The sequence below is a fragment of the Acanthaster planci genome, linkage group LG05 (assembly GCF_054643075.1).
Source record: "Acanthaster planci isolate LZ-2023a linkage group LG05, COTS_SCS, whole genome shotgun sequence".
Classification (NCBI taxonomy): domain Eukaryota; kingdom Metazoa; phylum Echinodermata; class Asteroidea; order Valvatida; family Acanthasteridae; genus Acanthaster; species Acanthaster planci.
Genome location: NC_141781.1, coordinates 18,807,770 through 18,824,044, shown reverse-complemented (window position 1 = coordinate 18,824,044; position 16,275 = coordinate 18,807,770). Strand labels below are relative to the sequence as shown.

The following is a 16,275-nucleotide window of genomic DNA, read 5'->3' as shown; positions in this document are numbered from 1 at the left end:
CATTAGAGTGTAACGATAAAAAGATCTTTATTAAACGTGCTGTTAATTATCTTTGTTTTCTCTTTACTTGAAGCTCACATATATTCAAGGGAGGGACAGCAACTACATACCAGGAGGGTTTTTTCTTGAATTTCTTCTTAAATGCAATAAACCAGATTGCCAACTAAACTTGGAAAATAGTCTACACCAATGTTTCCTGCCAAGCCGTAGTTTACGAACATACAACTTCACCTCTGTAACTTTATCTCAAGCTACACCTTTTTCCAAACCACGTTTGAACTTATATGAAACAATAGAAGACAGGTGAGAGCAACAAACCAGCCACCCAGTTTGACTGTAACCCCAAACCTTTGTATCCCGCTCATTTTAGTACATTCTGTAAAATGTTGACCCTGCATATCACATCCTTTGTGAAAAATAGTAAAAGCCCATGCTACTGCAAGCCTGGTATTTAGGGAACGCAACAGTGTGTTGCGCTCAGAATTTGGGCGGCAAAGTCATCCAGCGCTTAATATGACACGACAGGGACACAGAGGAAAATTGAAGTTTAAGTTAAGAACTTAAATCATGCGCTTATCTTGCTTTGGTGGTATGTTGTTCTGTGCCAGGCGCGGGGAGTGCAAAGAATAAAGATCGGGGGATGTGATGCCATAAATCAGATTTGTATACCTATAAATAACTGGCTCAATTACAAATGTTGAAGACTTTTTCCTTTGTTCTCCGTACACTTGGTCAACTTTGTTTAATGTTGTCTAGTCTCTAGTGCAATAATTCAAATGATATCCCGGACAGCCAATCTTACAAATAGTTTGACGTTCTTCAACGTCCAAAAGCTACATGTTCTAAAAATCGTCACACAGTTTACCAATTGACTGCTTTGCAAGTTAACTTTAATCTTTCATGTAGACTCAAATCACGGTTGTGCTGATGGAAAAGATAAAATAGCAAACAGGAAGAACAGCTGAAAGGGTGAAGTAATCTAGTAAATACGCCCTTTGTAGAAAGTTTTGCTAATTTAAATTAAGGCATAACTCCCAGAGGAGAATTGCTAATAATGCATAGGCATGGTTGGCATGGAAACTATTGTTTGCTATGATTTGGTGGTTTATCGCATTCGTCAGATGACCCAAAAGCACATTACAGGCAGGAGTCTTTTTTATGAATTGCTTGATCAGAAGACGGTCAACCAAAACAGAGAACTGTGTGTCCCGCGTGCCAACAAAAGCACATAGTTTTCTGTATAGGAAACTTGCTTTAGTTTGAAAGGTAAGCTGTTATGCCTTTCAATACTTCATTTCAACCTTGAGGAACCTGAAGGGGGTGATCAGTGCGCTGATCGTCCATTAATTGCCCGCTAGGAGAAAAGTTGGATCCATTCGGTTGGATCAAAACTTGCCATATTTTTTGCTATGCATGTCAAGGTCCAAAGATTTGTTTTGAGAAAGCCGACACTTTGGGGCAGAATCGACTCCCCCAAAATGGGAGGTAATATACGGGTTAGAAATATGAGCTACGTACTGAATGTTCACGACATGTCAAAAGGGAAGCAAATGCCATTTCATATTTATTATTTAATGAAGAAAACCACCAACAATCCTATCTCAGTATAGAAGCCAGCTAGGGTCGCATTGGTTTCTCTTTAGCAGAGTTCATAAATTTCCTCATCGGAGCATCCCTCACCGCAGCATTCCTCGTTAAGGTTTCGCTTCCCGATACCACGTCCGAACAAGAATGTGTTGGCGTCCTTTGAATCCAGGAACTCTGCAGCATAAGTGACAGGGGAAAAAGTGGAATGTTGGTTTTGTTCAGGTTAACTACATATAACTCTATAAATCTTGTATTTCATTATTAGCCCAACTTAAAAAAACACCGATTCTTCTACAAACAGCAAAGTGAGGAGAAATGAGAGGCCCTTTAATTAACCGGAACGTTCTCTGCACTCTTTTCCTGCATGACGTGTACAGTCTGTTGATGGACACAAGGTGGGACTCCCACCTCCAAAAAAATTGGAACAAAAGGCGGGATTATAGAATGAAACACAAAAGAGGGAAATGGGATGAAAATCACCAATTTGCTGTATTTCAGTTTTCAGTTTCTGCGAGATTTGAAGAGAATGCGTTTTTGTAACGGAATTGCGACAAGCAGTGCTTCACGAGTTCTTAGATTGTACAGTCGCTTCCTTTTTGGAAAAGCCTTGGCGAGGAAGTGGAGAGGCGGTCTCAATGCTCAACTGGATCAGTCTGAAATTAGCTGGTTTTTGGTTGGACAGAAGGTTTCTGAGACACAGTTACGTAACCAGGCTTGCCTCAGAGGGGGCAAGAGGGGAAGCAATCGTTCGGGGGGTACCCCTAGTCTCTTGGCTACGCCACAGGTGAGAGATCGAGACAACGTTTCAATCCGATTTTTGGTTTAACTACCTTGGTTGGAGACTGCACGGAACGCTTGGCAAATCTCGCGGTATTTTTCTTGAAGACTCGCTCCACAGTAGTGCGGATGGCCACGAACCCTGCACAAAAAGGTCCAAGACAGCCATTATATCGCCTTCTATAAATTAAAGGTTGTGCTTTAATACCAATGAAGTACACTACGGTTGACAAAACATCAACCAGCATCAATTGGATCAACTACATCTGAATGCCTTATACGCTAAATAACGCTCCAGTCAAGAGGTGTTGTCGGAATTTCGAAGGAATTTAAATAAAAAAAGTGAAATAATACTCTCAAACGTGGGTGGGTTGTGCAGCCAAAGGAACTCTAGGGTCAGATAAAAATTCCAGTTTAACCTATTAAAATGAATCATAATTGAAACCACTGAAAAAAATTAATCAGTTTGCCCGAGCATGAAAGGTAAAAGAAACTATCCACTGCTTTGGGTGTAACTCACAAGGTATTTCCTGTAATCAGAGGAACGAAAGAGTTCCAGGGAAATTTCGGATAACAGAATACTTCAGTTGAAACCATTTTAAGTTAATTATAACACAAAAATTCCTAATTAGGAGAAACGAATGTAAACTTCTTGACAACCCCTGAAAAATTGATGTAAAGCACCGGGGCACACTCTTTAGTACACCTCGCAATTGAAAAAATAATTACCCCAAATATCTAAGTTTATTATATTCCAAACTGTCATGTTAAATTCGATTCCATAATTATATGGAAGTGTTGGTTTTGTAGTTACTGACAAAAATATTGAGGAGTGAAGGCATTTCTAACGGTTTGATATTTCTCTTGCCGATCAGCAATGACAATACGGCCATATTTCGTCTGGTTGAAGAACAAATATCAAGTTGATACGATGAGTATTTAGGTCAGAAACAAGTCATGGACATCGGACCATGAACATTGTCACAAGGTGACTTGTAGTAGGAATACGGAAAAGCACAAGAAATTGCTTTAACGTAAAATGAATATTTGGGGGATTTTTGCCCAATTGCAAAAAATCGGTATTTACAATTTTGATGCATTAGATACTTTTAGGAGGATAATAAAGCTTATAAATACCATGTCATCTACAGATTCCAAAGATCTTAAACATAATTAATTAAGTCCGAATAATTTTTTTCTTATTAAACGGTCCAATGACAGTATAAATGTCTTTTTGAAGATTTATTTTAAGCAAACTGCAGATAACTTTGCTTACGCTCTCCCTCCCTCTTTGACAGTCGCGTCTGGGTGGCCACTGATTTGTTGCACTATAAAGAAAACCACCGGAATTTAAGAATTAAAGAAAACGAAGTGACAGAGGTACATATCATGAATTAATTTGTTTGATTACAAACGTACAAAACCTAAATAAGATTTTAAAAATTAGAAAATTTCCCTTGTTTGCTGGGTGTGGAGTGTTCAGGTCTTAATTGGTAATTCAAACTCTGCTTTTGGTTCCTGAAAGTGACGTGAGGCGACCAGCATGGCGCACATGGTGAAAGGGCTGCTAAAATAGCCAGAACGACCTGGAATGGCAAGGAGCCTGTGATCCCCGCGACAAGTTTACGTTCCGAAATTCGACAACACAAAAACATTCAAGAAAAAAAACTTCAAAATAATCAGGAGTTCGCCCACAGAATCAGATTCTTTACACATCAATAAAAAAGATCATGCATTAACCCCTACCGAGTTGTGCCCATTGAACGGGATTGTCCATCATGCGACCAACTCCCCGCAGCATTTGAGACTCAGATTGTGTATGCATTGTCTGTATGTTGAACATACACGTTGGCAGCGTAATTGCTTTTTCACAGAGAGTACCCGAGAGGGTCGGAAAGGCCCACAGCCTGTGATGAAGCGCTTGAGCTATGGCGTGAGTGCAGGCTGACAAAGTCGATCGTTCGTTCAGGGACCAATTAGGCAGCTTTGATGAACAAGGCCAACATTCAGAAGACTAACACAGGACCGTAAGTTACTGATGCGTATTAACCGCGAGAGAACACCAATAGAGGCTACGTGAATTATCAACTCACCTGCAATGGCACAAAGAACCAGCAAAACGATGAATCGATTCATGATGATGGTGGTGGTTGTAAGCTGTTGAACTAACGGTATTAACAACAAAGGTTGCACTAGAAGAAGTACACGCCAAGCCTCAGTGTGCCAAAATGTGGCAAGATCATGTCTTTATAAGCAGTTTGGAGGCAATCAAATGTTACTCTGGTCGAAATTGATGTACCAGGAGAAGTTCATCTTATCCATTTCAAGAAGATATTCGAATGATGTCTTTGTCCAACTGCATCGCTATATAATTAGGCAAAACTAATAACGCCTGTGGCTGTAAGTATTTTCGGTCCCTTGTGATTATACCAATAATCACAAATGTGAACTCCACGAACTCTTTTACAAACAAAAGGGTTAATTTACACAGTTTCTTTTTAAAAACTTCTGAAGGGTTTGTCCCATTTCATTTTTATTTAATCTCCGGCTTTTGCTTACCGCTATGCCAAAAAGGAATCGAGGCCTTGATCAATATTTAATTTTCATCAATGGAAGTCAATAACGTTCTACACCAACACTGCGTTTAGTTCACCTAAGTCAAAAAGACCAGCAGAAAAGAATGTGACATCCACTTGAAAAAAATCGTCAAACATCCAGTAGTTAAGTTACTATGCCCGTTCAAAATAGTTATGTTTTAGTGATAGTAGTGATAAAACTATGTTTTAGTTTTAGTTGCGCACTTTTGCCAGTTTATTCTATTTTTAGTATACAAAAATTATTGTTGAATATAAAGTATAAACGATGCATTATCACACGCTATACACATGTGTAACCCAAGGTTCACTTCCAAATAACAAGAACCATTATTTATAGGTCACGATATAAAAAATACTATATAAGTAAAATTACTTTAGATTAAAAAAAATGCTTCACCCTAAGCAGTAAAAGTAGACTATATTAAAAAGGTTATTACCCTCAGGAAATTAATGGTTTACAGGGGGAGCTGGAATCATCACAAGTCTACAATTTCAAGTACGGACAATTTTCACCGGCAATAGTATAGCTACAGAGCACAGCAATTCGGCTGAGATCCTTCTCAGGATTCTGTATGAACTTGTTTTTGCTGGCTTAGAACATGGTACTTCATGCTAAAACCCATATCCTCTCTGAGAGATCCTTGTTCACCACTTACCAGGTTGTATCGTGTTATTGGGGTGTGGTCCCTGGCTACATGGTTTTTCAGGTTTAGTGGCTTCTGACTAGCGCCCTCCCACCCCGAACAAAGATATTGACAAACGGGAAGAGCCATCAACATAGGGCTGGATAGCTCAGTTGGTTGAGCACCGGTACGGTATTTTGGAGGTCGCCGGTTCAATTTCCGCTTCAGTCAATTTCTGTGTTCATCTTAATAATTATGAAAAAATTCATTTGAAGCTCATGTTGAAGTACGGAGATATTTTCAGTTATGTAACAGAATTCAGATAGGTGAAGGTTTACTTGCTCTATCTTGCAAGTGTTTATAATTAAATTATCACACAACTGTTTGGGCTCTTTTACTTCTTTGGAATGTCTTTCCAGTTGGAATGATCAATTCAGGAGGCAGTGGTAGTTTAATTAATTGTGGAGATTCAGAGGTTGCTGTTTCAAGTTTGGGTTGAGCGTGTGCAGCTTTTTATCTCAGTTGGTTTGTAACAAGGTGCTGATCTCATTAGCTCTGTAATATTAACCACTTTGAATCATTTTTCGTTTTCAGCTTTGTTTTGATACCAAACAGAACCATTTTGACTCTCATTTTGAGAAAAAGTAAGGATATCTTTGAAAGCCTGTACTGCTATCGCTAACGCATGTAGCCCCACCTTCTGACGCATGTCTGCAAGTGGGGACTGCCGGAAGCCCCTTCAGAAGAGTAAAAAACAACGTCCACTATAATTGCAGTTGAACTTCGAGTGTTCAACCGAATATATGGTCAGTATTCAACAACTAGGCAAACCAGTCAACAGTTTGGCAGAGTTATTCTAAGAATGGATAATTGATTCTAAGGAAGGGAAATGTGGAGTTTGAAAATAAAATTTTTTGTAAATCTAGTTTTATAGTTTAATGTAAACTTATTAATCTGCTGTCATTGCTGATTTTATCAAATTTATTCCCAACCAATCTCGAAAACAAATTTTAAAATGCTAACAACAATTTTGTGATCATAATGTCCATTGGTAACCTGTACGTGGGCAAGTATACTTAACCCAGTTTACTTCAAGGGATTTTTTCAAAGCAATTAGCTGTTAAACAATCATCATGGAAGCAAAGGAAAAGTTAAACGGGTTTGCTTTACTCCCGGGGGTAGCTACGCAGTTGACACAGGGGCGCATTTTTTCTTTCATCATTAGGTGTAATATACATACAACCTCTCTCTATTTGTCATTCTACATTTTTTTACCAACTGCGGTTCCGTTGCTTAGCCTCGCAACCAGCCTGAAACCAGTATCGAAACCGACGATCGAGACTGCGCCCAGGGGGGCCTGGGTCCTTAGCGAAACGACGCGGTTGAGCGAGTTTAAGAGAGACGGGCAGAGTTTTGGAGGAGCTGTAGGCTTCAGGCGCACAAACCCAGATTTTTGATTGACTCGGCAACGGTGAAGCAATTGTCGAGTTTTAGAGAGGTGCCCAAAATCCCAAGATACCTACTACATGTACTCAGTCTCAGTGTGTCACTCGCAATTCTCACTGAACGCGCTACCATTCATCGTTTCGCCCACTGCTTACTCACGCTTTTTGAAATCACAGTTAAACGCGCAAGACTGGTGGTCTATGTGTTTATACGTCTGTGGTTCGCGACGTTAAGCGGCATTCTTCATGAAGCGCGCCCTCAACGTCTTGACCCAGATTATATTGATCACAGTATACTAATTTGTTTTTCACTGGTTATCATCAGTTTACCGTAATATATTTTAAATCAGTGGATATTTTATATGTTTTAGATAAAAAAAACCAATTCATGGTGAAGTTAACGAAGAAGAAACGGCAAAATATTCAATTTGCTCCTGCTCGATTTGCACATTGAGCGGGCATCGTTTCCTCATTTGCATAAAACTGGCAGGACTCCTCCAGTTACCAACGTTCAGAAGACGTATGTAAGACGTCTGGAGACGGGATGGGACGGGAACCAGTCTACACCACCAGTTGTTCCTGCTCGATACCGTGCACGGTATGGGGCTGATGGGTACCCCCCACATGCCCTATCCCTATAAACACTCTAGACTATTGTTATCTAACACTTCCTCCAGAAGCCTGTAAAGAATTCCTGAGATTCCGATCAAACAATGACCAACACAAGGGGGGGGTTCTCCGCCCCATATCTTGCTTCATATATCCTGCACCCGAATTTTTTTCCGTAGGTTAGCGAGTCAAAATGTATGAATTATTCATAAGGAGAATATTACTCAAGTTGTTTTGGTAAACATCATGGGAAAGAGTTCCATATACAAAAGTTCATTTTACACCCTGTGTACAAACCCTCTGTGTTTTCATTAAAAAGCTTGTACTCGGTCGCTGCTAAAATGGACTTTCCTGAACTCTGATTTCTGGGAAATAATTCATAACTGTAGAGGAAAAGGAGTGAAATTTGAAAATTTCCAAATCATGAAGAACCATTGGTGGAATCACAGGAATAATCTTCTTTTATTCAGGGGTGTGCTACATTTATTCTCGCCTACAACAAGACTGCCTGGAGGTGGCACCACATTTATGGCACATGAGTTTCCACTCAGATTTCATGAAGGCCTTTACCTCCCACCCTCCCCACCCCCTGAGCCCCGCCCCCATCCAGTGTTGCGTTAAATGCTGGTACCCGCCCAGGGCGATCCATTGCAACATTGGCACGGGGGGGGGGTTGAAGGGAAAAAGGGAGAAATGGGGGTATGTGGCAGGAGCCTGCATTGCGGGTTTTGGTTTGTGTACAAAATTTAAGAAAGAGATTGCAGGACCACTATAGATGACATCTGTTGCACTATCCTGGACATTTTGGCGCAAAAATGAATTTCACTTTTGATAACTGTGACGACACAGTTGTACTGTATGATATAAACTCCGAAACCCCTCTGGCATGCATCGGCAGACGACACCATGTGGGATGTGCAAGTTAAAGGTCTGGTGTTGTCATTGACTTCTCACCTTTGTGTTTGGGGTTCACGACTTAATACGTCCCCACACAGATCAGGTGTCACGCCCCTTTTTTAAGCAACGGAAGAGTAGAATCCATGCAAAATTAATAACATTTGACATTTCGATAATGTCGTTATGAAAAAGGGATATATCGGTATTGGACAAAATACAATGTCAACGGTGACTACATCAGTACATGATTGAAAAAATACTCTATTAGACCGAATTTAATGAAATATTCAAAATTTAATCATGACGTAAGTATTTACGTATTATCTTCGATTTGCGGGGAATACTTGGTGCTACTTTGATGACAATCAAATATTGGTAAGTAACCAAAATAGTGCCTTGAAAACGTGTACAAAGTCAATGGGCTGAAATAAATATTGAAAAATCAATAATAAATAACTTCATGACGTCATCATAACGTTAATATTTAAGTATTATCTTCACTTTATGGCGCGTGCTTGGTTTAACTTTGATAACGATCAAATATTGCTAAGTTACCAAAACAGTGCCTCGAAAACGTGTACAAAGTCAATGGGTTGAAAAAAATATTAAAAAATCAATAATAAATCACTTGATGACGTCATGTTTCTAGGACCATCTGTGCATAAGGGTTCTTCATCGGTGTAAGTTTGATGAAGATCCAAAGTTGCAAAAGCACTAAAGTGGCGTCGACAAAAAACGTGTACAAAACAAATTGGCTTGGGAACAGAAGAGGAAGAAAAAGATCGTCTACATCAATTTTCAGACGATTCGGACAAACTTCGCCACAGACATAATTCATATTCAAAATTCATTTTCCAGAATTTTTTAACCTGTCGTTAGAGGGCGCTCGACAATTTTTACGTCGCTACATCTGTAGATGGTTTGAAGAATACTATACCCCAACAGACCAACACCGGGTCAGTTCCCGGTCATGTCTGAACCTGTACGGCTGTTTTATGGTAGCTAATACTTCTCTCAGATCCCCTCCCTATCTACATTTCATTGTACTGCTGTGGAAGTACAGTATTACCAGTCACAACCCAAACAACCGAGACGAGTCAGTACATGTGTGTCAAACAATGGGTACCAGTTCCTGGTAGCAACCACATGGGCTCCTTGGGGCGACTGATTTTTTAAGACTACTTACTCTGCAGTGGTTGGGGTGTAACCTATTGGAGTCTACAAGCTTGTGGTGTATGCTAGGGGTAAGGACTACATGGAATCTTTGCCAAGTTGGCCCATTGGAAAAAAGTTATGGCCATATTTGGTGATTTGATGAAACTTTTCTCACCGCTCTCCAGACCCTAGAGCTTCATCCCAATAGACAATCCCGCTCATTTTGGTAAAACGGGGAAGCGAGTAATGCATGTTTTATACAGATTTGTGATAAACATGCTCCTTATAAACACATCAAGGTACCAAAAAGGACACCTAACTGGTCTAATGATGAATATGTAGCTCTCAGAAGAGAAGTTGAACTGGCAAAAATCGTGCTGGGGTTACTAAATCCCAGATAGATTGGGAAACCTTTCCTTACTTGAGGAACAGGATTAATAATCTAGCTAAAAAGATAAAACGTGATTTTTTTTAATCATCAATCAACGAGACTGGGTCTGTGGAAGACTATGAAAACAATTTTGCCATCTAAGAAAAATGAGCAAATAGGTAACATTCGCTCTGGTGGGGAAATATTGACTGATAATTTAACAACTTCTTTGCCACTATAGGTAAAAATGTAGCTGATGCCATACGTGGAAATAAATATGCAAGGCGCCCAGAAATATTTGTATGAATCCATGTTGGACACAGAACCAGTGGGGGAACTATTACAGTTTGTGGCTGTGACTCATTCCGAGGTATGCAAGTTGCTTAGCAGCGTTTATTCTACCAAGGCTACTGGGCTTGATGTTAATAGCCCAAGGCTGCTTAAGGCTGGATGTAGGCAGCTTGCCAAACCATTGGAGGAAAATTGGAGTTTATGTTAAGAACTGTTTGCGGGGAGTGCAAAAAGTAGAGATCGAGGGAAGCGAGCTGCAACGTCAAACAATAGGTTTGTGTAGGCTTACTTGTATTAAACTGGATCCATTACAATTGTAGGTGACTTTTTCATTTGTTCTTCTTAGACTTTGAAAAATTTGGTTAATGTTCTTTAGTCTGTCGTGCAAAAATGACAATGATGTCCCGGACAGTCAATCTTACCTATCAATTTGACGTTCTGCATCGTCCAGAAACTACATGTAAAAATCATCACACAGTTTACAAATTGACTGCTTTGCAAGTAAACTTTAATCTTTCATGCAGACCCAAATCACAGTTGTGCTAATTGGAAAGATGAAACAAAAAAGGAAGAACAGCCGGAAGGGCGAAATAATCTGAACATAAGCCCTTCGTCGTTAGTCTTGCTAATTTAAAGCAAGGCATATCCCCCGAAAGAAGAATCACCAATAATGCATAAGCATGGATTGGCACGGAAATTGTTTTTGCTATGGTTTGGTGATTTATCGCATTCGTCATTATGACCCAAAGCACATAACAGGCAGGAGCCATTCTTTATTATGATTTTTTTATTATTAGTATTGGAATTGCTTGATCAAAAGACTTTCCATCAAAATAAAAGATATAATTTGAACCTTGAGGAACCTGAAGGGATGATCAGTGTGCTGAGCATCCATTAATTGTCCGCTAGGAGAAAAGGTTGGATCCCTTCGATTGGATCAAAACTGGGCATATTTTTTGCTATGCATGTCGAGGTCCAACGATTTGTTTTGAAACAGCCAACACTTTGGGGCAGAATCGACTCCCCCAAATGGGAGGTAATATAAGGATTAGAAATAGCAGCTGCGTGCCAAATGTTCACGACATGTCAAAAAGGAAGGAAATGACATTTTTTATTTATTATTCATTGAAGAAAACCACCACCAATCATATGTCAGTAGTCTTAAGGCTGAATATGCCGATAACAAGAATTCAGCTAGGTTCACGGTAGTTTCTCCTTTAGCAGAGTTCATAAATTTCCTCGTCGGAGCATCCCTCACCGCAGCATTCCTCGTTAAGGTTTCGCTTCCCGATACCACGTCCAAACAAGAATGTGTTGGCGTCCTTTGAATCCAGAAACTCTGCAAAGCATGTGACAACGAAAAAAAAGTTAACTAGAAACAACTAGGAGAAATGAGAGGACCCTTTAATTGACAAGAACGTTCTCTGCAGCCTTCTCCAGTATGACACGTACAGCCTGTCGACGGAGACATGCATCGAGGGGAGCGAGGTGGGACCCCCACATTGGAACAAAAGGCACGAAATGTTAAGTAAAACAGAAAAAGAGAGAAATAAGATGAAAACTACTAATTTGCTTGATTTCAGTTTTCAGTTTCGTTAGGTTTTGAAGCGAATGTTTTTTTGTGTGACAGCATTACGACAAGCAGCGCTTTGTTTACACGTTCTTTTTTTGAAAAGCCCTAGAGAGAAAGTGGAAAGGGCAGTCTCGATGCTTAAATTGGATTAGTCTGAAATTAGCTCTTTTTTAGGATTCGACAGGAGGTTTTTGAGACTATATACACAAATGAAACAATATATGGGACAGAGAGCCCCCCCCCTTTGTGGCGGTCACTGTTTGATCAGAATCTCAGGAATTCTTTACAGACATCTTGGGGAATGTGTATAAGGATTGGGCATGTGTAGGATACCCCTCCGTCCCATATCTTGCTGGGAGTATTGTACTCTCTCTGGGCTACCCCACGGATGAGATATCGATTTTTGACTACCTTGGTTGGAGACTCCACGGAATGCATGGCAAATCTCCCGATATTTTTCTTGAAGAGACGCGCCACAGAAGTGCGGATAGCCGCGAGCCCTGCAGAAAATGGGTCCAAGATATCCATTATATCACCTGTTATAAATTAAAGGTTGTGTTTCCCAATTTCATTCACTGCTGAATAAATGCATTATACGGTCGACAAAATACCAACCAGTGTCAGCCAGATCAACAAGTTAGTGTCTTATACGCTACATTGCACTCGAGGTGAGGTGATGTCAGACTTTTATCTTGATTAGGGCGGGTTGGCGTAGTGGTTCTTTCCTCACCTTTCACCTCTTCAGTCCGGGTTCTGTGAACTGGGTTTTCAGTCCCTACCTGATTTCGTGGGTTTTACCCAGAAATATCTCTCCAGGGTTTTCTTCCCACCTCTAAAATTGTAACTGCTTCTCATTGTCTCCTCTCTGCAGGTTTCTTTAGGCTTGCGAGCTACAGTGGCTGGGGTGCTTTTGAGGAATCCTTGGTGTCATTACCAGAAATGATTAATAATTTACATTTTCCCCGACCAATTTCGGAAAATCCCCCATTTGATTTGCAAGCTTACAAATAAGTGACTGGGATTTTGATTTGACGTATTCGCTACCAGGTGTAACCATTGTGCAATACTATTCACCGAAAATCTGTCTTTTACCATAGGCCGGCGGTGTTGAGTGTTCATTTTCATTTGCTGTAATTTAAATTGACAAAATTTGCGTTCAATTTGATTAGAAATATACAGGTTTACAGAAATCATGACACCACTTTGATAATGAATTAAATGTTACTCGTGAGGATTACAGTGTGTTCGTTTTCAAACTGTTCACCAATTAAAGTCTATAATTATTCTGTGTCTTCCCGTTCCGCCATTGCAGGAAGGACATGTGTGAACTTTTATGTGATTGTGGCGAAAACGTAGCCTACGGTAGCACGAGAAGAAAAGGTACGTTACTTGTACCGGTAGCGTCGGTGTTTGTATAGGATTCGTATGTTTTTAAAGACAACATGCGTGGTCTATTTCAGTCATGAATATTCAAACATTAATTATTCAACTAAACACTTCTCAGAAAATAATTTCTCTTAGCATACAAAAGAATTAAAATTTTTGACCAGGCATACCCTAAATAACACTTCACTCAAATCGCCTGCACATTTGGCGATTAAAATAGATGAGTTGAAATTAAGATGAATGCAAGATTGCAGAGGCGCATTCGATTTCACACAGAAATGAATGGCAACACTCTAAACCAGTGTAATTGAAGGGTGGATTATACGACTGACAAAATGTCGACACGACTGTTTTGTTTTTGGTGTAGCTCACAATTCTAAAGGCAAAAATATTACAGGGAAATTTTGGGTGAGGGAATCGTTCTGTTGGAAACAATTTTTGAATGCGTTATAATCTAACGCAGCCAAAAAAATCAGCAGTGAATGTAAACTTTTTGAAAAGGCCGGAAAAGTCGATGTAACACCTCGCAATTGAAAATAAATTAACCAAAATATTGAAGTAATTAGCTTTCCAAATTCCAAAATGTCCGGTTCAGTTCGATTCCATATTTATGTAGTAGTTTTGGCTTTGTAGTTGTTGACAAAATATTAACAAGTGAACACATTTCTAACGTTCTCATATTATTTTGCCGATCACTAACGGCAATACGGCCATTTTCGTCAGGTGGACGGTCAAATATCACGTTGACATGTTCTGTGTTGAAGTCGGGGAACAACTCAAGTAACATTGAATCGTGAACACGGATACGAAAAAGCACACAAAAGTTAGAACTATTCGAATAGTTTACAGGATTTATCTTTGAATTGTACAAAACTGTATGTAGGAAATACAACGTTTTATGAATCTCATACCTCCAGGATAATAATAAGGCTTACAAATACCCTGGTTGTCTGTTAGGGTTATCTACAGATTCAAAAGCCCCTATTAAACAGTCTGGAACATAATTGGTTAAGTCCTGCCAAGCAAAATTTTGTTCCTGAATAACATATGCAATGACGATACGAATGCCTTTGGAATATTTATTCTAATCAAACTATACGACACAACTTTACTTACACTCTCCCTCCCTCTTTAGTATTTACATCCGGGTGGCCATGGATTTGTTGCACTATTAAAACAAAAGAAACAAAAAAGAAAAAAGAAAAGAAAAATTAAGAATAAAAGAAACGAAGTGACAAGTCACAAACAAATTGGTCTGTTGGGCCATCATGTTTTATTTGTTTGATTACAAACGCACAAAACTTAAATTACAACAAAAATATGGCACAACCTCAGTTTTTTAAAATTATTTCAGGTTTTAATAGGTAATCCTTAAACTGTTTTTTTGAAAAATAATGGGACGCCACCTGCACTGCGTACAAAGTATATGTTCACTGGTTCCTAAAAAATTTAAAAATATCAAGAACGGCATTGAATGGCAGAGAGCCTGTGATTTCCGCGACAAGAATACGTTCACATCTTCCACAACCCGAAAACAATAAACGATTTAAAAACAAACTTCACAAAATATTCGGTGAGTTCGTCCACAGAATTAGATTCTTCATAATGCATAGCAAAAATTTGCATTTTCTTGTTATCATTTCCAGGTCCTAGTGCAAGTATTTTCAGTGGTCAAGTAAAGCTTGATCCCTTCTTGGTTCTAAAATTAGAGCAATGGTCGGTTCACGTCATACGTCTGGAGCGTTGTAAAAAAAAACCTACATTTTTAACTGTGGCTTTGACTTAAATTGATATTTTGAACATTGTAGTGAAAACAACTGCGTTAACTGAAAATTATTTGGGCAAAATTAATTGTTTAATCTCACTGATTAATCTTAATCAGTGGGAGAACAGCCGAGAATGTGAAAATACCTTTATCTCTGGAACTTTAGAAGAGTTTTATAGTAGGGAGCGCTATAACGGGAAATATTTGTCACGTGCGATCGCGGGATGACATTTAACATGCCCCGCCATGGCATGAATGTCATAACACGAGGAGGACGCGATAAAATAAATAAATAAATAAATAAATAAATACAAAAAAACAAAACAGGGTCTTGAGTCAAAAACATAAATGACATTAAAAAATTATAAAACTTGTAATGGCCGCTAAAATATGTAAAACCCGCGGTTACTTTAATAACTTTAGGGTGCAGGGGTGACATTTGTATCTGTCATGAGTAACAGTATTTCAGGCTTGCCTTGGTATGTCAGAAGCATAGTCTGCCCCCTTGGTTGTACGTACATATGTGCACATCCATGAGAAAAGAAGAACTTGCATTAATCGCATACCCGTTTTACCAAACTGAGCGGGATTGTCTCTAAGGGGATGAAGCTCTCATCACGTGACCAGTTCGCTGAGGCATTTGAGTCTCAGACTGTGTATGCATTGTTTGTATGTCGAACAGACACGTTGGTAGCTTTGCTTGTCCACGGAAAGTATACGCACGAGGGTCGGAAAGGCCCACAGCCTATGATGCGGTCCACGTGGCGAGTGCAGGCTAACATAGTCGGAAAGGTTTACGGCATCGCCGTCGCTCGTTTGCTCAGGGACCAATTAGGCAGCTTCGATGAGCAATGCCAACATTCAAAAGACTAACACAGAACCGTAAGATACTTTTAATTGACGCGTAACCAAGAGAGAACACCAATAGAGGCTACGTGAATTATCAACTCACCTGCAATGGCGCAAAGAACCAGCAAAACGATGAATCGATTCATGATGATGGTGGTGATTGTAAGCTGTTGCACAAACGGTATTAACAACAAATGTTGCACTAGAAGAAGCAGTACACGCCGAGCCTCAGTATGCCAAAATGTGGCAAGATCATGTCTTTATAAGCAATTCGGACCCAATCCAAAGTTGCTGTGGTGGAAATTGATGTACCAGGAGAAACCCTTCTTATCCATTTCAACAAGATACTCG

At 39.6% G+C, this 16,275-nt stretch overlaps 1 protein-coding gene across 1 annotated transcript; it reads right to left on the bottom strand.

Annotated features, from left to right (window-relative positions):
- Positions 1 to 873: 873 nt before the first annotated feature.
- Positions 874 to 16,178, bottom strand: LOC110988726 (insulin-like peptide 02). Its single transcript, XM_087137292.1, has 4 exons — positions 16,028 to 16,178; positions 3,641 to 3,692; positions 2,418 to 2,506; positions 874 to 1,761 (listed from the first exon to the last, which is right to left on the bottom strand). Exons 1-4 carry the CDS (start codon positions 16,068 to 16,070, stop codon positions 1,640 to 1,642), a joined length of 306 nt encoding a protein of 101 aa, XP_086993418.1. The 5' UTR covers positions 16,071 to 16,178; the 3' UTR covers positions 874 to 1,639.
- Between the last annotated feature and the right edge of the window lie 97 nt (positions 16,179 to 16,275).

Excerpts from the sequence above, each read along its gene's own strand:
- LOC110988726 (XM_087137292.1), bottom strand. The coding sequence starts at position 16,070 with ATGAATCGATTCATCGTTTTGCTGGTTCTTTGCGCCATTGCAG. Across the intron at positions 2,507-3,640 it reads GTCAAAGAGGGAGGGAGAGC|GGTTCGTGGCCATCCGCACT; the intron begins GTAAGCAAAGTT and ends CTTTTTGTGCAG. Across the intron at positions 1,762-2,417 it reads CCGTGCAGTCTCCAACCAAG|AGTTCCTGGATTCAAAGGAC; the intron begins GTAGTTAAACCA and ends CTTATGCTGCAG.